This window comes from Vanacampus margaritifer, chromosome 1, assembly GCF_051991255.1.
Source record: "Vanacampus margaritifer isolate UIUO_Vmar chromosome 1, RoL_Vmar_1.0, whole genome shotgun sequence".
Lineage (NCBI taxonomy): Eukaryota > Metazoa > Chordata > Actinopteri > Syngnathiformes > Syngnathidae > Vanacampus > Vanacampus margaritifer.
The window spans coordinates 55,583,055-55,608,757 of NC_135432.1; the positions used below are offsets into that span (position 1 = coordinate 55,583,055).

Consider the following 25,703-nt stretch of genomic DNA (forward strand, 5'->3'; position numbering starts at 1 on the left):
AGGCAGTCTGTTTCTTCAAGATTACTTCAGATGGGAGGCCAATAGCCTAATAAAAAGCCAGGAAAGTCGTGCAGGCTTGTCCGTCAAAACTTGCTCATAAACTTCAAGGTGAGGAATCTTCTCCGGAAGGATCAATAAAGCAAACTCTTTTCTCATGTTCCCACATTTTGGATGAAACACATTGAGAAGGAATAACATGCAACATCATGTTAGAACGACAAGCGAGAATGGTAAAAACACAAGATCACAGCATGTGAGGAAAGGATTTATTCCTACTTTCAGTCCCATTTTTTATTACAAGAAAATACTGTTTTCATGTGAAAAAAGCCTACTAATGCATTAAGGCCATGTTTAAGTCCACAAACCTTCTTGTACCGGGTTACTACATACAATTTCATCAACAAAGCTGAGGTATGATGAAGGTAGCGAACAGTCTTTGGGGGCAAGTGCTTGACGACATCCAAGCACTCATTCAAGTCCAAAGGCGAATGTTTCCCGAGCCGGCGGCAGGAAGTGGCCCAGGTCACGGAACGCAATGCTTTTCACACGAGGGTCTTGTAGTAGTCATCCTTCAAGCTGTACAAGACCACCACGGCCACCCTGGAGCAAGACGACACGTGTCAGACACTTAAAAGAATTTGCGAAGTCGTGGCACACAAATGCTTTTTTTTTTTCAAGCTACTCATGAAAGCCGAGCCCCACCAGGACATGTCGACTTCATGGCCCGCTCCTGCCAGGTGACTAATTTGACCTGCTAATTTGGCCTTGCTTATTTAGTTCTCACATTCTACAAAAACAACTACACATATACTTAGCTAGAAAATAAAAATAAAATCTTGCTTCTGTGAGGCCTTGAATCAGTTTCGACTCACTAAATTGTAAATCAAACACAGACAGGAAATTAAAACCAACTGTTCTTGCAAGGTTGTGATTTTTTTCCGCTACCGTCTCACTCATGAAAGAGAAAATCCTCCACAATCCCTCATGGGGCTGATCTCTAAGGGCATTCACGGGTGTCACAACACGAGAGGCTCAAACACGGCGGATTTAACATCGCCGGGGAGATTGAGAATATTCAACAGGAATGCACAGCGTAGACCTGCCTCTCTGCGCTACTGTTTCAGTGGCAAGCAACTGTGGTGCAAACAGGTCAGACATGATAGGTGGCTAGGTCAAAAAAGTCAATGGTGGCAGTTTCCTTTCTAATTGGGAGTCAAATTTGAATCTTAAACAATTCATTGACAGAACAGTGATCATTAAAGCATAAGCTACGACTTGTGTCTTTGCAGTGTTGCCAACTTAGCGATGATTTTGCTATATTTAGCGACATTTCCCAACCCCTCTAGCAAAAAATAAATTCTAAAAAGAATACAGCAAAAATGACAACAGGGCCTTAATGTTAACAACATTCTTATTTCCTTCACGGTGGAGGGAAGAGGCCCAAGTAGATTTGCCCTTATAATACTGTATGTAAATCTGCATATACTGTATGTACTGTGTGTATTACAAGTCTTAGTAAATACAGTATTTCACTAATTCCCGCCATCACCAATGGTAAATTGACAGCTTTTTTAAAATATATATATTAGCAATAATATCTGATAAACTTGCCATTGACAATAAAAAACAACTCCCCCCCCCCCCCACATTTGAAGTCACGTCATCAGATCAAAATTACGAACGTGTGCGAGACAAGGGACTGAGGCTCACTTCGCGTTTTTTTTTTTACCTTTCACGCATTAGAACAAACACTGATCATGTGGAAAGGTAAACATTCATTAAGATCGCAAATATAATTTACCTCACGGGATAAAGTTATTTCTATCTCTATAAGGTGTTGCCTTCAGACTGAAAATAGCTTCCCTTATGCAAAATTCAAATAGACTTCTATCTTTCATCCATCCATCTAAACTCTGCAGCATGTTGCACTGTCAAGTGCTTTGCATGTATGCCTCACAATTCTTCTGCTTTGGATTTGAATTTTGGGAGCTCAGGCTTCCTCCTTACATTCCAAAAACATGCATATTAACATCCATAAAACAGAAAAGACCAGACAAATATATTGCATTGTTTTTGTCTATATGTTTAGTATAATCTGAAAGTAATCAAGTATGTAAGTAAGTATCATGCTTTATGGTTATGTACTCCGGTTATGTATTTCTGGACTAAAGTCTTAGAAAAACTTTCCGCTATTTTGGACTGTAGGATACCTTTATCTCCAAATTTGTGTTTGCTAGGTGACCTAACAACAACTGACTTACCACATAAACAATTTCAATCTACACTTGTAGCCCTTACTATCGCTAAAAAAACAATTCTTGTTAACTGGAAAAATAAACAAACTCTGAATATCGACCAATGGTCTAACTTCCTCATAAATCACATTTTAATGGAAAAAATATCTGCCTCGAATAAAAACCAAATATCAAAATTTATAGAAACATGGTCTACGTATATAGAATTTTTTAACCTAATTCCAGTTACTTAATTCTGTCTGTTAGCGAGAGCCACTACATCGTGATAACTTACATTGATGTTTCTGCATTTGGCAATTTATTATTATATTATATTATTAGTATGGGATTTTTTTTAATGGGCTTTAGGTGAACTGATGAATACACACACGCTTGCACGCACGCACGCACACACAAAAAAAAATTTTATATATATATATATATATATATAAAAGAAAAATGAGAATTTTTTATTTATTTATTTATTTATTTTTTAAAAAGGAGAGCAATGATGATGTCAAATCGAATGAACAATACTGAGCTCTCCTTAGAGAGAAAAAAAAAGAAAGTAATCAAGTAACATTGATATTATGGTACTTGGATTATATTACTAACAGGTAACTAGTAACTGTATCAGAATACATTTTAAAGTAATCCTTCCAACCTTGATAGTGGCCAATTTTGATCTTGAGATCACAAAAAAAAAAAAAATCTGATTTTCATTTTTTAAATCCTTTTAAATCTCCATCAGTGATGCTGTTAAACGTTCATGAGTTGTTTAGTTAATTGGCTTGTCATTTATATTCCAGATGACTGCTTCATTAAAAATAATGTCAATAAAACAAATTTCACGTTCACTCAAAATTTGCCCTGTACAGTATTGTATGAATAATTTTGCTTAATTTAAGGTAGCATATGATGGCAAATCGTACCTCTTGGTCATTTTCAAAGTGTGGATCTCATCACAGATGGACTTGAGGTAGCGCTGCTTGGGGAGACGCGACAGCAGAGTCCTCACGCTGCTGTTGTACAGCTCTTCGTTCTCAAACTGTGGAAGCGAGAAAATGCAAGTTGAGAAGGGCAAATGTGTGCACCATGTTATAATTAACCGGAGGCTGTTTACTTGGAAGCCTCTGCTTGCTTGTTGACAAACTGCCATTGAAAACATGACGGCATCTTATTGCAGACTCAAAGAAACGTTTTTTTTCTTTTTTTAATAGGGTTTTGTTATGTACCATTCGCTATGTGGAGCTTGTTGCATAGGTGGCCCGCTAATTTACGAGGTGCCGCTTATATAACAGCGCTCCACTTCACCATTTTTTTCTTGTTTCTGGTTACAATGCAATGTAATTAAAAGTCATTTCAACCCTCAGTTCTTCGGGCAGTTATTGCAAGGAGACTTTTGGTCAGGTCACGGGTTCGGAATGTGAACATTTAACACCCCCTAAGCATGCACGCCTGACTGTATAGCAGCTTTGTTATAAAGGGGTGCGGGTTTAAGCGACTGGAGCAGGTCTCCGAGCTGGTGGAAAAAGTCAGGGGTGTTCCCTCGCACCACCTCCTGAATGGAGACCACGCTAAAGGAAAGAGACGGGATCCCCTCTTCCTGTCTGGACTCTTGAGTTATAATGCCCACTCTTTCCACGCAGCCCCAACCCACCGCATTCCTCCCCATCATCAGGATGTAGCCTTTTATTGAAATGTGTTTGACAATGAAAGTCATAAGGGAACCAACCTCCAGAGACAGGAAGTTGATCAATGTTTCCTTCTGAAGGTCAACCTGCAGGAAAGAAAAACAATTTCAAAGAGTATATTTTGAAACCATTGTGTTTGAAAATAATGTCGTGACGATTTAGCTAAGAATAATGCCGTCTGTGCAATCTCACTCAACAGGTTGCGTAATTCTTTCAGAACACGATTACTCAAAATTCCACTTTCCCCTGGCTTGAAAAACAGCCCGTGTCCCCTTTCCCAGGAAGGGGCTAATTGCCTCCTGGGCCTATCATTGGAAAATGAGCGCTGCTGTGTTCCAGTCGGACCGATACACAAACAGGCTGCTGACATGCAACAACAAAGACTTGGAGGCCTGCGCAACCGTTTAGTGGAATGAAGGTGATTAGGCGTGGGGATGTTTCAATGAGTTGTATTTACAAATGAGAGCTTGATACAATCCAGAGTCTCGCGGGAAGGACAAACATTTTTTTGGCTCAGGCAGTGACAAGGCAAATAAGATGATTTATAGTGTGAATGTCTTGGCAATAAATCTAAGAAGCAACCACAAAACAACTCAAAATGGCAGTAGTGTATTGATAATGTTGTAAAGCGTATTCAGAGCAATCTTTGCCAGAGTTTGGCATGAGGAATGGTAAAACAACTCTAAAACGGTCTCCCCCCTGATGTTTCATACTTTAGCTATCAAAACCCTTTTCCTCGCACAAAGATGTCACACTTGAATTGGAAAGATAAAATGGGACAGTACTAGAAGGGCAAGTGGCTGTATGGGTAAACAAACAAAATGACTTACTGCCAGAACTTCAATGTCACTGTTCTTGTTTTGCAAACTGTTTGCAAGAGTCTGTAATCTGGTGTGGATCTGAGAGGGGGAGAGCAAGATAAACAAAGTCAGAAATCATGAAAAGGAGAAGGGTGGAAGAAAATAATTCTTCCCATGGTCAAAATGAAATGGCACAAACAAACATATTTTAAAAAATAAAAAAAAAGTTTTTCCATGCACTTACTTCATGAGCAGATCATTTTTGAACCTGATGCATTGTGGGTACTCAAACATTGACAGGAGATCACAGTGATGGGTACAATAATAGATGAGTCAATTAACTGATCCTTAAAGTGGAAGTCAACCTTAAACATTTCTTGACAATATGTTAGACATGACCTCACTCGTCTAAACATGACATACTGATTAATTTTACATTTGTGGAATAAGAGTTATGAAGCAAAATCCAGCTGACATCACAGTTGCTCAGGGCTCAGGCAACAACCAATCACAGCTCACCTGTTTTCTGAAGCTGAGCTGTGAGTGGTTGTACTTTTTACCTGAGACCTGAGCAACATTGATGTCATTTTCAGTCGACAGCAAGTGTCAAAATGGCAGACCCCTGATATGGATAAAAACAACTGGATTTTGCTGCTCAACTCATATTTCACTAACACAATATGAACCAGAATACCATATTTAGACTAGTGGGGCTGCATAGAACATGTCATTGTAAAAAAAAAAAAAAACTTTTTTTTTTTTAATGTTTGTTTAAAGGGGGGGGGGGGGGGGGGGGTTACTTCCCCTTTAAGAATGGAGTTGATTGAGTTCATGTCATCACGCAGTTGAGGCAAAATTGGAGTATACTTGAGTGAACCCTCTTTACTTGTGGATGATATACAGTACATTCCAGACCCTCACACAATAGGTGAAATTGATTAGAACTTTAGTACATTAAACTAACGTCAAAATGAGTGTGTTATTTTAAAGTTCCTTTAACGCCACAAATATTTTTAATGCACTATTAATGACGACCCTTTACTTGGAAAGCCTGTACTGGGAGTATTCCAGTCGCAACATCCACGTAAAAATTTAGCAGTAATACATTTAATAATAATGCATATATTTGTGGAGACTGGGGTCAGGTTGTATTTTACAATTTCAAAAATGTGCAGAATTTCACAAGTTACTTCATGTTAAAGATTAGATAGCTCTTAATATGAAGAGAAAAATGCACTGAGTGGCAGAAAAATGACCCCAACCACAAATCAATTGCACACTCATTTTTTACAATCCAGTACATCTTTTTAATTTTAACTCCATTTATGAATTAACTGTATCAATGACTAAAAGGTGCAGCCGTATTTCTATTAGTTTAAAAATTTCCCCCCACTTTTATGTTAACAAGAGAGTGACAACTTAAAAAAAATATTGTACATTTAGAACAGATATAAAATTTGTGATTAATCATGAGTTAACTATTAAAGTCATTTATTACGATCAAACATTTTAATCGCCTGACAACCTTATTGTAAACGTAAAGTATTTGGAGAAAAAAAACAAATGGCAAGCATAAAATATACAGAAAATATGCTACGTATTGTAGTGTCTGTGTGCAGCATGTGCCTTTAAGAGGTGGGTCCTGTGGGGTCCCATTTCATTGGCGCGCGTGTGTGTGTGTGTGTGCCCCATCCCTAATCAGCACCCCACAAAATATCCCATTGCCAAACTAGAAATATGCAGGGTTTCACTTGACTGCAAAAACCCATTGAAAAAAAAGATTGTTTTAAAAACTGCAATATAGCAGGGATAAAACATAAAGAGAGGGAAGCGACATGATTCCATTTATGAGAAATTGTGCGACATAATGCTGATCAACAGTCTATAATGAAACATCAAACAAGCTAACAATATTTATTTTCCGAACTGCTGTTAAGTGACCGTTCCTTGTAAATGTGGCAATGGATCATTTGTCTCAGTTACCTGAGTCTCAAAGCGGCGTCTTACATTGGCAGACACTTTCTCCGAACTGATGACATTCACATTCATGTTTATCCCGCAGCTGCTTCCATGCTGCTCAGAAGATCCTGCGGGCCAAAACAGTGTTAGGTAGGTAACCACGAGCCAATGAGGTAGCAGTTAATTTTATTTTATTTTTTTAAGTACTTGTGTGATCAATATACAATATCATTATAACAAATAAATTGTTAGCTGTGCATATGGGTAAATAATGCAACACTTTAGCCTAATCTTTCAAAGCACTAATCTTTCATCACTCAGGTTGAAAACATTAATCCCCCGTTTCCTAACATGAAACTTTTATTTGGTAAAAATGAAAGTAACTCTGCAGGGAAACAAAGGCACAACTGTTGAATGTGTTGAGTGCAACATAAGGCTAATGCTTCACATCAGCGTCGCGTGTAAACAGTGGGGGTGGTGGTGAAGGGGTGTGTGCGCAATACCTGTGGTGTTGAGCTGGGAGCCTTTCGGGTTCTGGCCCATGCTTTCAGATATTTCCCTGCAGGAGCACAAGGAACAACTTGTATCAAGCTTCCCAGAAATGAAAGCAACACTTTAAGCCAGCACAGAATCACTTTACCTGATGTATCTTTCTTCTAAGAATTTGGTACGAAATTTCTGAATGATGTGCTCCACCACTTCCAACTCAGGAACTCTTTTCTCGGACTGTCTGTCCTTCTCAAAGGATTTGACCTGAGGATTGATGAAACGACTTAAAGATGTGCTTCAGTGGAATGGCAAGCCAAGTGTTGACAAACTAAAGAACAGATGCTTTCAGGACACACCTCTGGACTAGACACACTTATTTGTATTTACTTGACCATTGGTTGGGAGATCACATAGGTGGCCTTGAATTGTAATTCTTAATTCACTTTGGACAAATCTATGCTTTAACCTTTGTGGGAAGTGTGGTGAAGGACTGTGTCTTTGCTCCAGTGGACAAAGTAAATTCCATCTTAACTTACGCTAGAAAAGACATTTTCTAGATACATTAGGTACAGAAACAAAAAACAAAAATAGAACTGACAAACTAAAATCTTACAGAAAGTCTTCAGAGAAGTGGAAATGAAAGCTATCAAGCTGAAAATCAACTCCATATTTTTTTGAATATGTATAAAATCGATTCTGTTACCTTCACGTAGTTGCCCTCTTTGTCAGATACTATGGCCATGCATGTGATGCCAGCCACCCGGCAGTGGTCCATCAATGTCTCCTGAGACTAAAGCATAAAACAATTGCTCGATTTTAGTTGGCTTTGGAATGAGACATGCATGGAAATCTGTGTTTTAAAATTATGCGTCACATATGTGTGTACACTGTTAGAATAAATTATTTGCAAAAATAACTTAATTCTCATAATGTTGTTTATCCGTTAATTCAGAAGAAAACCTGCAGATCTCTGCAACTGTGTAAATAAAGTTAAAGTTCTAGTACCATTGATTGTCACTAAGTGAGCAACACAAACATTTTCTTTAAAAAAAAATTCTATGCGCCTCCACTAGTCTAAACATGGTATTCTGATTGATATTGTGTTCATGGAATGTGAATTAAGACACAAAATCCATACGTTTTTATCCTTTTCCAGGGGCAGACATTTTATAACTGACACAAAAAAAGACATCACAGTTGCTCAGGGGTTAGGTAACGACCAATCACGGCACACCTGATTTCTGAGTTTGGTCATGTGACGTTCGCAAGCTGAGCAGTGATTGGTTATGTCATTATTAGTTGACAGCAAGTGACAAAATGGCCACCCCCTGAGACGGATTAAAATAAGTGTTTTTTTCTCTGCTTTAATTCTTATTCCCCAAACGCAATATGAATCAGAATATTGTGTTTAGACTACTAAACTAGACTACTGTAAAGAATATTTTGGGGTTGAATTCCCTTTTAAAACATCCTCTGATGTGAACCAAAGGTTACAGATAATGTGAAAATGCTCCTCTGTTTGACCGAAAGCCATATTTATTTGGCTTAGGCAAACTGGAATTGTGCCTTAAGTGTCGCTGCAAGACTTAGCCATGTGATGGGAGCCAACAAAAGCCTAATCTGAATAAGCTGTTCTCAAAGTCTCACCACTTATTTGGGTGCTGGGCCGCACACGTAATCAGCTAAAACCACACAAACACCATTGACAATTAGAGAGGGCTGCTAGTTTCCAGCCAGAAACCAATGCTTCCTAATTTGCTTTTGGGGGTTTTGAAGTAGAGAGGGTGGCCACTTACATCCCATGTCAGTACAAAAGAGCAGAAAAGTAAACACTGTCAGAAGTGGATTATTAAAATAAAGAATTGGGGGGGGGGGGGGGGCTGTGCAATGCCAGGGTTTACATCTATGTAGAGTGCTTGGACTTGATCAAATATACTAAAGGAAAGTGAAAGTGGCATTAGGACTCTGGTTGCTTTTTTCTCCAATCACAGCCTGTTTTGTCTATAACAGAGACAAATGTCACTTTAACCCCTAAAAGGCAGAGCCATGCTCATCATATTCAATGTTTACTATTTCTGATCCTGCCTTTGTAACGTATTTATTGGGGGGCAGTTGTCAGTTGCCATGAGATAAAAAGTTGTCGGTTGGTATTGTTTTTGAAAGATTTACACATTTTCATTTCAAATAAAGGGAACTAAAATTCTCCTGACCACTTGAACTTGCATATTTACAGCGCTGAAGTATCGTGCAATATTTAAAGATTTTTTACTTGCAGGTCAGGAAGTAGAAAAATGGGACAAACTTTGCTTCCCTTAACACAGATTTCATACCAATAATTCTCTGCATTAATGTTAACACACAGTCACTGACTTGCAAAATTCTGTATGACATTTAAATCCATTTTCATTCAAGGAAAACTTAAACGATTTCTAATGGGTGCCAAGAGAGGAGCTTAATAAAGCAGTGGCCAGAGATGTTAATTTGACAATGTCTTTATTGTAGCCGTTACCTCTGTAAACCTCATATTGGGTCATTAAGAATTTTTATAGCAGTGCTCTGGGCTCATACAATATACAGTTTATATTTGCTGATACTGTTGCCTGTGAGAAGCTGATAAGGCTCCATTAAGTACAGACAGTTGCATGACATTGTTACTGCTCATTCTTATCAGCAAGAAAAAGGGGCAGTATTCCTTCTAAATAGCACCAAGACCGTATAATTTAGGTTAAAATTGCCCAGCTAAGGGCCTGACTTTAAAGCTTAACTAAAACGTTGGCTTTAGTCCACGTCAGTTGGGGACGTATACCCTTCACAATTACGAGTAAACATAACCATTAGATTGACACAAACCTGTGAGACGTCGTAGGCAATGTCTGCAGAGACACCGTTGCTCCACAGCTTCTGGACAACAGTGATGGCTCTGGACATGGATGAATGTCCCACAGGGACCACAAGAACATCACAAGAACTTACTGATGGCTGAAAAAAAAAAAAGAGCCCAGACATGACAGTGTTACAAAAATAACATTGAGAGCAATTTATGTCAATTAACACAGCAAGCATGAATGGATGGATGGAACTCATGGCAAAGTTGCTGAAAAGTTGCCCAAAGGCAATTAGTTTCTGCAGCAAGTCGCATTAAAGTCAAGTTCCACAATAAAAACGTTTAAAAATTAAAAAACAAGTTTTTTATTCTTCAGCAGCAAAATTTTCTTGCACAGCACTTCATTATACATTCTGATTTGTATTATGTGCATTATTTTCAGAGGTTTTAAACATAACCAATGAATTTATCCAAAATTTCAAGTATAATTTCCTCTTCTATTTTTTCTCAGAAGATTATATCTGAAACTTAAATATATGATTAAATAGTAACTAATAATAGAACCCCAGTGATCATAGTTATTAACTTGCTTTTGAGAATGTTGGCCAAATGCTATAATAAGGAAGCATTAAATATGAATTCTGGTCTGCCACTTCATTATAATTAGATGTCAGATGTTATTGTGTGTGTATGTGTGTGTCTCACTGGCTCCTCCATGCTGGCCACCACGGCACACACTTTGTCCAACGCCACACTGGCACCTACTGCAGAAGGCACTGGCGCCGTGGAGGCGGGCCCGCGAAATTCCAAGATCTAGCAATAGAAACAGTAATCTTTGTCAAGACACCCCTCATCACTAAATGAAGTTCTGACAAATGTTCATATTGAGAATTTTAAGTTTGAGGATTAAACTTCTAGTACAGATGATTTATTTAATGTGATAATGTGGCTTGTGCATGATTCTACACTACCAGATGGTCGTAGCGTCCTCCAGCAGCCAGGATATCTGGTACAGTCCGTTTGCGCTTCCTGATGAAGGCCACAAACTGGAAGATTATTCCAGAGTGGTGCTGCACCTTGTAGACTAAACCTAAATTGACTACCACCTGTTGGGGGACCAAATTTACATCAAATGAGGTCAGCAACATACTGTGGATATAAAGAACCCTGTTCAAATGTCACATTGTGATATAAAGATAAATCATTTCAAAACTTGTTCCACCATAAATGTCACCTAAGATGGGTACAACAAAGAAATTGAAATCTTCGAGAGGGGAAGTAAAAATTAATGACTGAGAAAATATGGCTGCACAATGTGTACAGCCGCTTATAAATGGGGATGTGATAGAGTCTGAATGGTACGCTCACTGCTCACCATCAAAAGAAACACCATACATACAGTGATACATGGTGGAGGCAGTATCATGCTTTGAGGCGGTTTCGGAGCTTGAAACCGTTCAGTTTTGAAACCGGGCTCCAGAGTGGAAAGATTTCAAAACTCGCCCCGTACGCTTCCGTCTGCACAGCATATGCAAGATACTCTTTCCAGTGATGACGTAATAATCGCAGTTCGATGAAGACACATTGTCATAGTTTGATGACGTATGCTCCAATTCTCGCGCGAACCGCCAGTCTATCAACAACAATGGCGGATAATAGTCGTTTTGCGCAACCTTCTTAGCTTGCTTAAGCTTTTGCAGGAAAATATCATGCTTCTTTATTCCCATGTTCAACAAGCGGTGTTGTACTTGAATCACCCGCCATTGTCACTTCTCCTGTGTTCGTCGTCTTCATGTTGTTTCGATACATGCAAAGCCATGTTCTGTAAATTGCAATAAAGTTAAAGTTAAAAATAAAAATAAAAAAGTGTTCGTCTTCTTCGCTGATTCTTCTTCTATGCTTTCCGTTAACTCCCTGTGGCTGTGCTACAGCACCACTCCAGACTTGGCATATACATTACAGCCGTTAAACGTCCTCAGCGTTTTCTTTTGGACACATGCATGTTTTGAAACGCTCTTGTCTGTACGAGATTTGTTTGAGGAACGAAGCCGGCTTTGCTTCCATCTGGACAGGGCCTTGGGTAAATTCTGACCAGCCATATCTCGGTTATAAAAGAGAGTGCACATGTGCAACAAACCTTTTCCTTTATTTTTATTTCCAGTGTCAAAAAGATTTTTATTTAAATTCAATTGACTTGCACAGGTTATCGGTCAAACTGAAAAAAACCCTGAAATTCTTTTTCTTGTTCTAATTGTTTTTCATATCACAGAAACCTGGCATTAGAACCAGGGTGTGTATTTCCTTTTTATACCCATTATGTACATTGATAAGTTTGCAAGAGACTTCCTTACCGGCAGTTTCACTCCAAGTCTTTGAAGTAGCACCGTAACCTCCTCCAGGTCCTTGAGGCCCTGCTTGGCCAGTTGCATGACGGCCGTCTTCTGCTTGGTTAGTAAAGTCAGCAATGGTGCCACTTTTTTCAGAGTACCTTTCTGTTCTATGTACTTGTACAACACCTGCAACTGTACATGAGAGGAGAAAAAGCTCAGTATTTACAAGGGAGCAAGATGCTGCTATGGGATTATTTCTCCGGACAATTGAAACACCTGGTGGACACTTACACTGTTTGTGGACAGTGAAAAGTTGCAGAACTTTGCTTCTACCTCACGTTTGGTCAGCTTTTCACTCTAGGGATTAACCAGAACAGGACACTAGATTCAGCGAAAGCTAGCAGCACATAACCTGCTACAGACACGCCATGTGGACAACATCTGTGATACATGTGAGACAGTTACTGACCATGGCATCACATAGTATGTTGGAGGCCTGGTTCAGTTTGTCCTCAGGGATTCCGCTGTGAAGAAGGATGGCCTTCAGCAAACTAGTATGGTTCAGGTAAATGTTGTAATTCCGTTCCTGGAAATGTGGGATGCAGAAAAAAATACTTCACTAGATGCTGCTACTCCATCTACATGTACAGTATGTATTGTGGCGGCCGTGGCTCAGGGTGTAGAGACGGTTGTTCAGTAACCAGAAGGTCGGCTGTTCGATCCCCGCTCTCCCAAAGTCATGCGTTGGTACATTGGTGTATGGAAGGTGCGAATGTTTGGTGGTTGTCGGAGGGGCTGTAGGCGCACATTGGCAGCCACGCTTACGTCCACCTGTCCCAGGGCAGCTGTAGCTACTTAAGTAGCTTACCGCCACCACAATGTGAATGTCTGAGTGCATGAATAAGGTATCCATCCCATTGTAAAGCTTCTTTGAATGTCTAGAAAAGCGCTATATAAATCCGATGCATCATTATAACGGAACATATGGCATTCCACAGGGTTCAATTCTGGGGCCTCTGTTGTTTTCATTGCGAGATTTGATCTAGATTTCATCTCCCTGTTCATGTTGTTCACCAGTAAAACCTATACTAATGTCTTGAATTTGAATAAAAAAATTATTTTATTTTTCAATAAAGAAGGCTTCGGTTATTGCGCATAGGAAACTGGTGGGGTTCAGTACCTCCACAGCAAAGTCATTGCTTATAAACAGAGAGGAACCTACTACTGTATGTAACAACAGGACAGAGTGGTTGTCTGCAAAAGTGTCATATCTTAAAAAATATATGCACAATGTACAGTTATGACAATCCTGTCCATTCCTCCTCCCTTTCATTCCAACCCCTATTGGGTGGCTTGTAGGACCCCTGCACAGGCTGAACCAGGGTTGATTAGGTTTAAGAGACAGTGGCAGCATTGGGAAGTGTGGGCAGGAAATGGATTTTGCAGGGAGGGAGGGGAGGAAGTGGAGTAAGCTTTGCCAAACTGATTTCGGGTGTATATAATAAACATGGTGTAAATCTGTCAGACTTCCTCAACAGCTTGGTATGTTAGGAATGTGAATGGGACATTAAGGGGAGAAAGAAAACAAACAACGCAGGTTGAGATGACGACATCCGTTGGACAGGACCAGGACGCGTCAAATCAGTCAACAAAATGTTCTGTGTAGAAGTGGCAGCGCAGCGCAGCACACAGTTACACTTGAGTTATTTCAAGTATTGAATAAGGGGAGTAACCTGAAGAGCAGGGAATTCCTGGACTATTTCAGAAATGGTGTAAATGGTCTCGGCATCTGGGAGCAGGCTGTTGGTGACGGGGGTAATGATGTCAAAGGCACACTCGAGAAGCTCCCTTGGGTGAGCGCGATCCAGCTTCCTGGGCCGAAACACGCGGTCAATGCTGTACCTTGGAAAAGAGGAACGCATTAACACAAGCTTGTTGTTACTCAACGTAATTACTAAATGGCAAAAAAATATATATATTTATATATTATTCTACTGCTGTTATTTTTCATGAGCATTTTTAATGACAACACTCAGTTCATGATGGCAATTTTTTCCTATGGCCATGAGGAAAAAGCATGGGATTTATTAGTTTGGAAGTCAACATCAACATTTTCTTTACAAAATGTTGCATACGCCCTCATTAGTCTAACATGGCATTCAGATTAATAGTGCATTTATGGAATTTGAGATAAGCAGCAAAATCCACCCATTTTTGGTTACAGCCATTTTGCTATTGACTGAAAATGGCATCACATTTGCGCAGAGCTCAGGTAACTTTTTAAGGTTTTTGAGTGTGACCATGTGGCGTTCGCAAGCTGAGCCGTGATTGGTCAACACCTGAGCAACGGTGATGTCATTTTCAGTTGACAACAAGAAGCAAAACGGCCGCCCCCTGATAAGGATAAAAATGAGTGGAATTTACAGCTTCATTCATATTTCACAAATGCAAGCTTTATCAGAATACTGTGTTTAGACTACTGAAGATGCATAGAACATATTGTAAAGAAATCCATCCCGTCCCAAATTAAATATTTACCTCTTCATATGTGTTATGTTGTTTCGGGCGACATATCTCGCAAACGCCATCTAGAATTGTGAAAAAAGTGAAAGTTACAATTAATTATGTTGGTGCATATCTTCTCTATCATCAATCAACCACTTAGTCCACAGGATGGAAAAATAATCCCTTTCTAGTGTGGAGATGCACATCTGGCACCGCATGGTTGTGTTGTGCAAAGCGTAATAGGCTCACACGAAGGTTGTAGGGCAGCGTCACCAGCATACCACTGTGGTCCATGAAGCAAGCCGGCTCGCTGCCTTCACAGAGCTTCCTGTGTTTGGGAAGCAGCAGCGGTGTCTGCAGGCGTACTGCACCTGATGACAAACATCACACAGGGCTGACAACATATGCGTAAGATAACATGACCTTCACCTTGAAAGAAGTGATGCATGTGAGGAAACAAACCGACAAAAAGAGCATAAACTAATAAGTACAGCTGGAGGTAATCAGTAGTTTGCACAAATGCAGTACAACACAGACACCTGCTTCGACTCTTGCTCTTCAGAACAGAGCATTTATTGTTCATGCGACATTCAGTGGAGCAGATGTCTGAACCTCAGAGGTTCGCAGACGGATGTCAGCTTCCCACATGCACAAATGCAACTCACTGTGCTTCTTGAAAATCCTGGTGATTGTCTCATACACATACTGCTGCAATTTGGCGCTGCTGAAGCTGAAGCTGCCCTGGAGGGGGACAAAACAAACAACCTCTGTTAAGGATCAGAAGGCATGGAACAAGCATTAACATGCCTTTGCAGGCCACATGATGAGCAAGTTTGCTGCTGTACATCACTGGGCCACAGTGACATCTAAAGGCTGAGAAGGGGAACGGTGAAATAGGGCGGTCGAACCATTTTTATTATGGATTTAAAAAAAAAATAATCAGATTAATACCAGTAAGCGCACTTAACTCTGGAGTAGTCACCAATACCACTAGTACTTTTGATGCATAATTTTTTTTAAATAAAAAAATAAAATAGAATAATTAAAAAAATTTAAAAACGACAGACAATTTTAAAGACCTATATCTTAATATTGATCCCCCCCCCCCTTAAAATTAATGGCACTTTTCTATTCTTCGAAGTTATAATTTCTAGTTCCTGATCATAAAACGGTCACAATTAGACCTGGTATCGGCCCGATACCGATACTCGCTTATCCCCAATTTTTATGCAAACCATTTAGTTCAATTTACTTAATTTGTAACTTAAATGTGTGTGCATAATTGCCAGTTAAACCGTCATACCTTGTGAAGGTCTATATCGTAGGTAAAATCCATGACCGGTGAATTAATCTGAGAAAACAGCTGGGCCACCATGCTGCGGTAAGCTTTGCAATTGATATTGGCCATTGTGTGCTGTAACACTTCATGTAGCTCTGACTCCTCCATCTGGGGCGGAGGCAGCAGTTCACTCTTGAGAAGCTCCTGAGCAGTCGGCCGCAGCACAGGGTCATGCTTCAGAAGCCACTCTATCACCTTCCTCTAACATGACAGATGGTTGATATTATATTATTGGGAAGGAGCGATAACAGAGAGAGAACATATTCAATTCTATCATGCAAACATTCTTCACCTGCGTTCCTTGCTCATATCTACTGTAGTCGTCAGGGAAGTGAATAGCCTCCTGCAGAAAGAAAGGAGATGAGGTAAATAGCATGGCCTGAACCGCTTCCTATTATTATAAATCTCAGGTGTGAAACATACCACACGGAGCTGGCTCAGGACAGAAATGCGCTCAGCCCCGGTGATCATTGGTCGGTAGGACATCTCGAAGAGGATTATACCGAGGCTGAACAAATCAACTTTCTGAGAACAGAAAAAAAACTAAATTTCTGCACTGTGTGGTCAACTACTGATTACAAACAAAATAGCACAAGGCCAGCTACATTTTCCAAATTTATTTGACTGATCCCTTTTGCCATAAACATTATGTCCAAAATACAAAACCTTACCTGATTGTAGGTGGCTTTGGTATTTCCTTGAACTTCTGGACTAACATAGAGGGCTGTACCAACCATGCCAGTCAGGTTTCCTACAGTTGATAGTGCAGAAGAAAATATATGTCAGAGGGCATAAAACAATTTAAAAAATTAAAGCTTAAAAATATATAAATATATATATTTTCGGGTTTTTGTACCTGTTGGGTCCAGCTTTTGCAGTGCTGCAGAACCGCTCTCTTCCACCTCAAATTTGCCTGCAGCCTGTGAGAGAGATTGTATTTGCTGTAGTAACAAAAGTACTAACGAAATAAATGAACAAACAAATAAATACTGATTCTTTTCTATATATCCAGATATTGTAGTGGAGGTTCTCAGTGGGGCAGCAGTAGCTTATCTGCTTTCGAACAAGTGGGCTCAAGTCCCATTGCGAGCAAATAAAATACCCGGTAGCAACTTAATGTTCGCAAAATGTTAGTACATCATTTGAAAGGTGTCCATTAGCAACAAAAACTCAGATTACAGATTAACAATTACCACAGTGGCTGGATGGTCCGTAGCCAGGCCAAAATCACCAATTTTCACATGATCTTGGGAGTCAAGGAAGATGTTGACAGGCTTCAGGTCCCTGTGAATCATCCCCTTAGAAAGAGGAAGATAAATGGGAAAGTTTCATCAACAGAAATTGAATCATAAATAAAACATAGTTTTAAAAAAATGTGTCAATTTAAAAGCATGCATCAAAACCTGTTCATGGATGTAAGAAAGACCATCTAGGATTTCCCTGAAGAGTCTCCAGAGCCGATTCTGGTCCTGATGCAAACCTTGGTCGATTGTGTCCCGCAAAGTGCTTTTTTCACAGTATTCCATCTGCACAGGAATGAGATGGTTTACAAGTTGTGGGGCCACATCTAGTGGTTCTCGTGGCCGCTTACTTGTATGTACAAATAATGCACTGTGGCAAAGGGTCGATCAGAGTCTACACTTCCCGTTGTTTCGCACGGCCTTTTGCTTGGCTCACCCTGTAGAAAGACACCATGCATTAGTTGTATTGACTTGACAACAACAAACAAGTAAAGTGGTGGCAGGAAACATTCAAACCTGCGACATGTCATCTGTGCTATCATCGCCATTGTCAAATATGATGTCAATGTCATCTGATGGCCTAATGGCAGAAAAAACAACTTCAGCGGTGTATGATGAGTTTGCACTGTCAAAGCTAAAAAAGAACTCACAAAAAAGAGGCACCAAAAACATCATCATCCTCATCATCTTCTTCATCACTTGACTGGTGTCGACCACATTTAGCGCTGGAAGACCTCTCAATAGACGTGGACCACTCCACTGAGCTAGACAAAGCTGGAGGTGGTGCAACATCCTCTGCATTGTCAGCAAGGCCCAGCTCGTTGACCCGGGGCAGAGGTTTACCCACCGGAGGCTGCTTATCAGCAGTGCTCGGAGGCTCTGAGCTATCTGTGTTGCTTGACAAACCCGCGACTGGCATTTCGCTCCTCTCGATCCACGCGTTGTAGTAGCGCACAATGTTCTCATGGTTAAGACGGGACAGCAGCGTCACTTCGCCTTTGATGCGTCTGAATTGCTTGCTGGCAGGGTTGACCTGAATGCGCTTCACAGCATAGTAGCAACCATCAAGATTGTTCTGAACCTAAATATGAGATGGGGAATGAGTGATGCACATGTAATGCAAGTGACATCATTTCAATTTGAACTGAGAATACCTTAATCACGGCACCAAAGGCCCCTTTCCCCAAAAGTTGGAGTTCCTCAAATTCGTTGAAGTAGCGAGAAAACTGTCTGTGAACTCCAGGAACGAATGGAGCATTAAGGATTTGGCTACGTGGGATTACAGATGATGCGAAGTCCACAGCAAGATCTGCAAAAACAAAACAAAAAAAAGGAAAAAGAATTAGACTTGTTTCAGATCAAATAAAAAAAAAACACATTTGACACATCTTAAAGCAACACTAAGGAACTTTCAGTTTACGTTGATTATGGCGACGCCATATGGACAAAAGCGGTATTCTTATGAAGACCACGTTTCCTATGAGGACAAGCATATTATGTCGTTTTTTAGCTTTCACCAGCAAGTGAAATCCGGGCCAATGTTGATCCTTGACTCTCCTTTCATCCGGGGTAGCTTTTGACATATGCCACAAAGCAGCCAGCACATTTATAGTTGTTGGTGTGGCAGTGTTCCTACCATCATCCTCAAAGTTGCTTAGTGCCAGTAAAAATGATACAGACCCCCTCAGGCCATGTGAAAAGTACCATTCAACTAGTATTAAGTCGATGTTTCATCAGAAGAGTTGTGAAAATATTTTATTAAGGGTGAAAAGTACCTTAGTGCTACTTCAAGCTACTTTAAATTATTTACCAAAAAAAGCCCACCTCCACAATAATAATGTTAAAAGGAACCCTGACTGTCATGACAAGTTTTCTCTATATTATTTATTTGGTTGTTGCTAACATAACTATAAGATTCAGTTTTCAAAAATCATTTCCAGTTTAATACATTTTGTAGAAACTTTATTTGGACGTACGCCGCCATTGTTATTTACGTCGCAACTTATTTAGTGTGTAGTGACGTAGAATTGGTGGCAGGCTCGCTGCCGAGCAATGTGAAATGGCCATTAAGAAAGCAAATTAAGCCTCGTAACGTTCCTAAAGAAACAACATGCGATCGGGAGAGCCAACCACCCCCACGCCGTGCTTTCGACATTCACCAGACACATTCAAGAGTTTTGATCGTCCTTTATAATAATATGTAATATTAACATTATGTCACTGTCGAATCATTAGAGTAATTTATTTAGTAACTCCCGCGAATCTGCATCAACCATAAATGCTCAAATAAAATTCCAGGACATGCAACGAGGCCCACGTCACCCTCTCGTGCATATTCTGATTCATTTAATTGGCTAAGAAACCAAGAATTGGCCAAAACGAAACAAAATGACATATTGTCTCTCCCGAGTTTAAAGGGAGAAAGCGTGGTCACGCGCACCCGGCTTTAACGATAGAAGCGCGGTCACGGTTCCTCGGGTCTCCTGACGGCCTCACGACTCTGGCTGGAAGTGTTCGGTTTAGGTGAACGGTATGGGATTTTTTAATCGGTTTTAGGTGAACTAATGAATACACACACACTCGCACGCACGCACACACACATACTCACCCACATACAAAAAATATAAATATAAAAATAAAAAAAATAAAGGAGGGCAATGATGATGACATGTCAAATCGGTAAAATTACCGAATGAACAAAACTGAGCTCTCAAAAAAAAAAAAAATTTTTTAAAGAAGCGCGGTCACGCACTCACTGGCCTTAATGGGTTAAATTAATACCTCTCTAACAATGACATAAAAGCTTGGTATTATTATGTTGGTAAAGTCTGATTTGTTTTCCTTTTTTTAGCATCCGCTAAGTGTTTGTCCTTATAATATTCATATATTCACCTTCTGGGCTGCTATCCTGCAACTGAGGCTGTTTTTTAGGTGATGGAGGTTTAAGGAAGTCGTGGTCCAAAAGTTGCTGGGTTGTCCATCGATCGACGTCATTCAGGCAGACGCACCTATGAAGCCACATTGTGCGTTGATTTCTGGCATTGACTTGCAGCGATCTAGGATCTAGGTGGCATTGTCTGAATTACCTTAATTTGGGCCACAAACCGCCACATTTACACTTAATTCTAAAAAGACAGACTTTCTACAATAAATCTTATAAGAATGCTTCAGTAAACAGGATTTTATTATTAAACTTATTCATAAAGCTTCTTGATCGGATTCGAACGTAAAGGTATGACAAAACTAATTGTGCAGTGCGTATTTCTTGCTATGAATCCATACGTACTTTTGGAGGAAGTCCTTGAAGTCAGCAGGCAGGTTGGAGGGAACTGTCACAGGATACTCTTTCACCTCTTTGCCTTGACTTAGAGCCAGCAACATCAGCCCCAAGTTCCACACGTCCCCCTTTTTGCCCATCTTCGTGGGCATCGCAGTGTCTTCAGAAAAACGCACATGCGCCTGCTCGAAAATATCTTCTTTGCAGATATCGGAGAATCTCTTGGATAAGCTGTAATCAGTCAATCGAACGTTGCCCTCAGAGTCCACCAGCACGCTGGAGGCCCCCAAATGTTTATGAACCACAGAGTTCGAGTGCAGGTAGTCGAGCGCTGCCAGCAGCTGGGCCGTATAATGGCAGAGTTTGTCCAGAGGGACGGGGGAGTGATTGATGAGGCTTTGGTTCAAGTTGATGCCGGCCACATGCTCAACCAGAAGGTCCACCACGAGGCAGTCTTCCTTCTCTCTGGAGCTCAGCGCCCGGTAGTGCACTAGGTTTGGGTGCTCAAGTCGCAGTAGGGAGTTGAATTCATTTTCTGCAGCATGGATCTTCAGAGGGTTCAGTGATAAACTTAGTTAACAACTTTGACGTTTGTAAAAAGTTATCTTACATTTATTTATATGAACTTTGATCCAAGTCATGTGTATGTACTCATGTCTTTTTGCTTCAGCTCATCCTGACATTTTAGAGCTTATAAAAGACATAACTAAGAAAGTCACAGTAAATAAAACAAAGACATCAAACAACTAATTTGTCCCTTGACAATCTGGCCAAATCAAATGTTTTGACTAAGATACATAAACTGGATAAGCAATTTCTGGAGAAATGGCGTGTGAATGCTGAATGCTAATATCTGAATGCATGGGGAATGATGTGGAATGCTTTTTAATGATATTGAAAGTGATATATTTTGTGAAAATTATTAAAGATTGAATGATATTAAATGAAGCCAACACTGAGCTACAGCTGCCTTGTTAAAAAAACTTGAAACAATGTTTAAGTGTATTGAATGGCATGAATTAATACTGAAAGGTGTCAAATGAAGGTGATAGATTTTATGGGTTTAATCATCATTTATGTGATATCTTAATGCATTTCATGCTAAGATATTTAGTAGGTATAAATGCACATCACTTAGTGTCTTGCCCATGGAATATACAGTCAGAGTTGGACTTCGAACTCCTGACCCCTTTGGTCACTGACAATACACTTTACTAACTGCTCCACTGCAGCAGTATCAACAACCTGTGCATGATGTTAGTATTTACTATTTAATTAAGTGGAATGCTGAATTAGAATGTTTAAAGTCTGTCCCGTTGAAAATGAATGGGAAATTTTAGATGTGAAATATTAATTTGTAGGGAAACTGTAAGCATGGGCATTGAGAAATGTAATGTCATGTAACACATGAATTGGTGTATATGGAATGTACAGTATTATGTGGGAGTTGAAACGTGTCCAAAAAATGAAGCGAATAATACAAATAAAGAATCAAAATTTTAACAATCACATAGTAAGACTGATGAGAACATTAACTCTTGTAACTAGAGGAGTGCTGACGAGGAATTTACTATTATTTGGGGGAGACGCTGAACAAATGCTAAACCCCATGTGAACTTATTACATGGCAGCACAAAATTATTATCTATCTGTACTCGCCTGCTTTTTGCAGTTCTCAAGCTTTCCTTTCTCCTGGCTGGTGAAGAACTTGCCCATATTCTTGTTCCAGCGCAGAGACCACTCATAAATGACTACAAAGTCACCCGAGTTCACCTCAAATCCATTATAAACGTCGCGACCAAGCGTCTCACTGACTCCTGTAACATTAACACACACAATTAATGAACAGTCAGCATTTGGAAGCGTAATCTCACGACTGTTATTCTCACCTAAATGTCTCCCTCTGTGGACATCGAGCTCTCCAAAGGTGCTGCTGTTGAAATGAAGACGCTCCTGCGTGTGCGGGTTGTCTTCACTAATTGTCTCACGTCTGGAAGATGAAGAAAGATCATAACTGCAGTGTTTTTTGTTCAAAATAACTCAAAGAAATGTTAATGTTTACGTACCTGTGACGTGTAGTTGAGGTATTCCGTCGGCGGTTTGGGACTCCTTTCTTGGTGTCTGTGATGTCAGGAGGAGTTCCGCATTCACTGGGTGGGCTCCTTCCCAACACACTAGCAGGGATTGGTACCTCCTTACTCTCAAGTCGCTCCTGTTAATGTAAGCACTAAATGGATCAGAATAATGAGATTAATTTTGTGTCACAAATTTGAATTTCTGAAGCTCTGGGACCTGTTTGGCAATTTCCTTTCTTCTCTTTTCCTCTCGTTTCTCCTCCTCTCGCCTCTGGATTTCAGCCATTATTTCTTTTTCCTATGAGAAGAACATTTGTCACTTCCCATTTCAGCACAGCTTCTGCATTACAGTGGACACCTACATACTCCAGGTTCAGCATCCGCAAATTCACAGATTCTTTCTCTTCTTTTTTTTTTCTTAATTTTTTCAATATTTTTTTTAGATGCGAGTGCACAATTAATCAAATTTGAATTGTGTTCATGATTTTAGCTGTCACGATTAAATTAACCTGATCGTGGCTGAAAGTACAGGAAAAATGTAAAAGGGAAACTATTGATGTTTGCTGAGATGCAGTGGATTAAACATACAGATGTTTTCTCTAAAGAATCACAATTACAATACTGATCAAAAATAATAGAGATTATCATTTCATTTATCACTCAAATGATGACTGAAAAATTATGATTCTGCAAACCATCTCCTCCTCTTGCTTGCGCCTCTGGTCTCTCCTCTGCTGCTCCTCCAGATCTCGTTTCTCTTGCTGTCTGCGAAGATTCTTCAGCATCTCGTCGTGGAACGAGCGCTGGGGAGGTTTGTTGTGCTCGTACAGGAATCCCTGGATGTGGTCTGCCAGCTCGTAAATCATCACCTGGGTGTTAAGGAGCAGGCCTACACGTTTGAGACAAGACGTGTACGTTCACAAGCGCATGTGTGTTCACTCTCACCTCTCCACATTGTGCCGCTGCCAGCTTGGTGAGTTCACTCTGGAGGGTCTGCAGGTTATCATTTGACAGACCTTTGACATTCGTCAGCTCCAGCTCGGGAGGCCTGAAGAACGACCGCGGAAAAAGAAATAAAAAAGACTCTTTAGAACTTAACACTTGCTCTTTATCTTAGCGATAGACCAATATGTTGTTGTTTTTCCCCCAGGGCCGATACAGTACAGATTATTAATACATTTTGGAGCCGATATCACTTTCACTAAAAGGAAAAATATTGGCGTCAAAATTTTAGAAAATAAAAAGTCCAACTTTCACTCTTTTAAAATGTCTTTAAGTATATGTTTATCAAACAACTTTTCAGATTTGCAAAATGTTTTAAATTTTAGGCAGTCTTCGTCATTGTTTTAAAATTCTAGCAAAAAATAGTTCGGTGAGCTCCAAGGGTCATCAGCAAAAAAGTCTTAAAAAGTTAAATGACAATTTTAACAAGTAATAAATAGCTCCCTATTGATTTTTACAGTAAATAAAGTTTTCCAAGATTTAAAAATATCTGAAATGTTAAATTTTCACTTATCTTAGTTTTAATTTCAAACAAAAACAGAAGGTGCACTGCAAAGAGTTTCCATAGTCAGCAGCATCTCATACAAAGTTAAATGATAATTTAGATAAATAACTCCCTGAACTTAATACAGTTTTAAATTGATTTATCATCGGCCTTCTGAATTGTGGCATTTAGGAGACATGTTTAAGATATTAGTCAAACACAAGACACTGTGATGAAGGGGGTGTTGAAGCAGCTATAACAACATACTTGGATTTAAATATTCACAGCTGCTCTTTGCAACCAGGAACTATACAGCAAAAATGTAAATAACTAAGAGGGCACTCACACGTCTGGGTAGTTTGGTGAACATTTGACTTGAAGGTCCACAGTCACGTAACATTCCTGACTGTGGTTCAGACCTTTAGGGCGCAAACAGAGGTGTACCTCAGGAGGTCTTCTCACCTATGAGGAAGAAGGGGTCAAGAGAAGGATGTACAGTGAGTACACTATTGCTTTGTTGGGCGTGTTCGCCAATGGTAACGGTGGTGCGTCGCAGTTACCTTCCACGGATCATTGTGGCGAAGATCCTGGAAGTCTTTCTCGAAAATAGATGCTAGCGCCTCCAACTCATTTTCCTGTTGGACCGTGTGGTCGTCTGTGGCCTCTGTGGAAAAGAATTGACCACTCATTCTTCTTCTGCTGCGTCTACATTCTTCTTCCTCAGCCCTGTCACGCTCAGCCGAGAAAGCGGAAGACGAGTCTTCAGTAAATCTCTTAGCTGTCCCGCCACTCGCTCAACATCAAGCTTTTCACTTTTATCGAAACACAAACTAGAAACCACTAATTTAGTTTCTTACGCGCTGGGCAGTGGGCAACTGTGTTTTGTCGCGTGTCTGCAACACGACCTGTCGCAGATATAGACGTCACCAGGTTTCTTTCTAAAAAATAAATAAATAAATAAGAGCCCTCTAGAGGGCAGCAACCGATATGAAGAGAAATACGCCAGCGCGCTAACAACCCGGCTAATCGACGTGCCTATGTGGCGGCCATCTTGGTAGGGGCGATGGTCCTATCAAAGTCAATGCACGGATATTGAAAACATAAGGTGTTTTTGCCCGATTCTCAACCTATTATTTTTTTTTCAGGCTTACTGTTTTCTCATTGCCAAAGCAAGCGCTATTACTACAGAACATTTGAAGGGGAGAAAAAAAGTCCCAAAAAATTCACCTGTGAAAGCTTCATTAGAATTGTTTATAGTTATGTGAAGGCACTTGATAATGTCAATGATTTCTCATAAAAAATACAGATAAATATCAATATGCAACATTTTAGTCCTATAAATCACTGTAAGTGTTTATATTTTCAAATGCTCACATCTACAACATTCCTAGGAAATCACAATGCTCTGGTATAAACCAGAGAATTCAATGCCTTGCTACTACAGTGCATA

At 40.0% G+C, this 25,703-nt stretch overlaps 1 protein-coding gene across 2 annotated transcripts; it reads right to left on the bottom strand.

Moving 5' to 3' along the window:
- Positions 1–252: 252 nt before the first annotated feature.
- Positions 253–25,180, bottom strand: eif2ak4 (eukaryotic translation initiation factor 2 alpha kinase 4). 2 transcript variants are annotated; one of them, XM_077555380.1, is made up of 39 exons: positions 24,814–25,180; positions 24,600–24,715; positions 23,713–23,815; positions 23,463–23,636; positions 22,985–23,065; positions 22,759–22,904; positions 22,582–22,682; positions 22,352–22,509; positions 20,702–21,240; positions 20,308–20,423; positions 18,570–18,724; positions 18,066–18,496; positions 17,932–17,995; positions 17,766–17,852; positions 17,578–17,700; positions 17,368–17,472; positions 17,031–17,094; positions 16,846–16,925; positions 16,598–16,699; positions 16,467–16,517; positions 16,139–16,375; positions 15,501–15,576; positions 15,085–15,206; positions 14,869–14,918; positions 14,064–14,232; positions 12,800–12,916; positions 12,622–12,687; positions 12,352–12,522; positions 10,972–11,106; positions 10,706–10,813; positions 10,027–10,155; positions 7,880–7,966; positions 7,328–7,440; positions 7,191–7,246; positions 6,712–6,815; positions 4,759–4,827; positions 3,970–4,014; positions 3,167–3,282; positions 253–600 (listed from the first exon to the last, which is right to left on the bottom strand). In XM_077555380.1, the coding sequence occupies exons 1-39, from the start codon at positions 24,940–24,942 to the stop codon at positions 543–545; spliced, it is 4,953 nt and encodes a 1,650-aa protein (XP_077411506.1). In that variant the 5' UTR covers positions 24,943–25,180; the 3' UTR covers positions 253–542. The 2 variants fall into 2 exon arrangements, 1 of the variants encoding a protein (XP_077411506.1); XR_013290507.1 differs by lacking the exon at positions 253–600 and having other exon boundaries at positions 3,247–3,282; positions 4,973–6,815.
- Between the last annotated feature and the right edge of the window lie 523 nt (positions 25,181–25,703).

Excerpts from the sequence above, each read along its gene's own strand:
- eif2ak4 (XM_077555380.1), bottom strand. The coding sequence starts at position 24,942 with ATGAGTGGTCAATTCTTTTCCACAGAGGCCACAGACGACCACACGGTC. Across the intron at positions 16,376-16,466 it reads GATATGAGCAAGGAACGCAG|AGGAAGGTGATAGAGTGGCT; the intron begins GTGAAGAATGTT and ends CTGTCATGTTAG. Across the intron at positions 14,233-14,868 it reads AACATAACACATATGAAGAG|GTACAGCATTGACCGCGTGT; the intron begins GTAAATATTTAA and ends CTCTTTTCCAAG.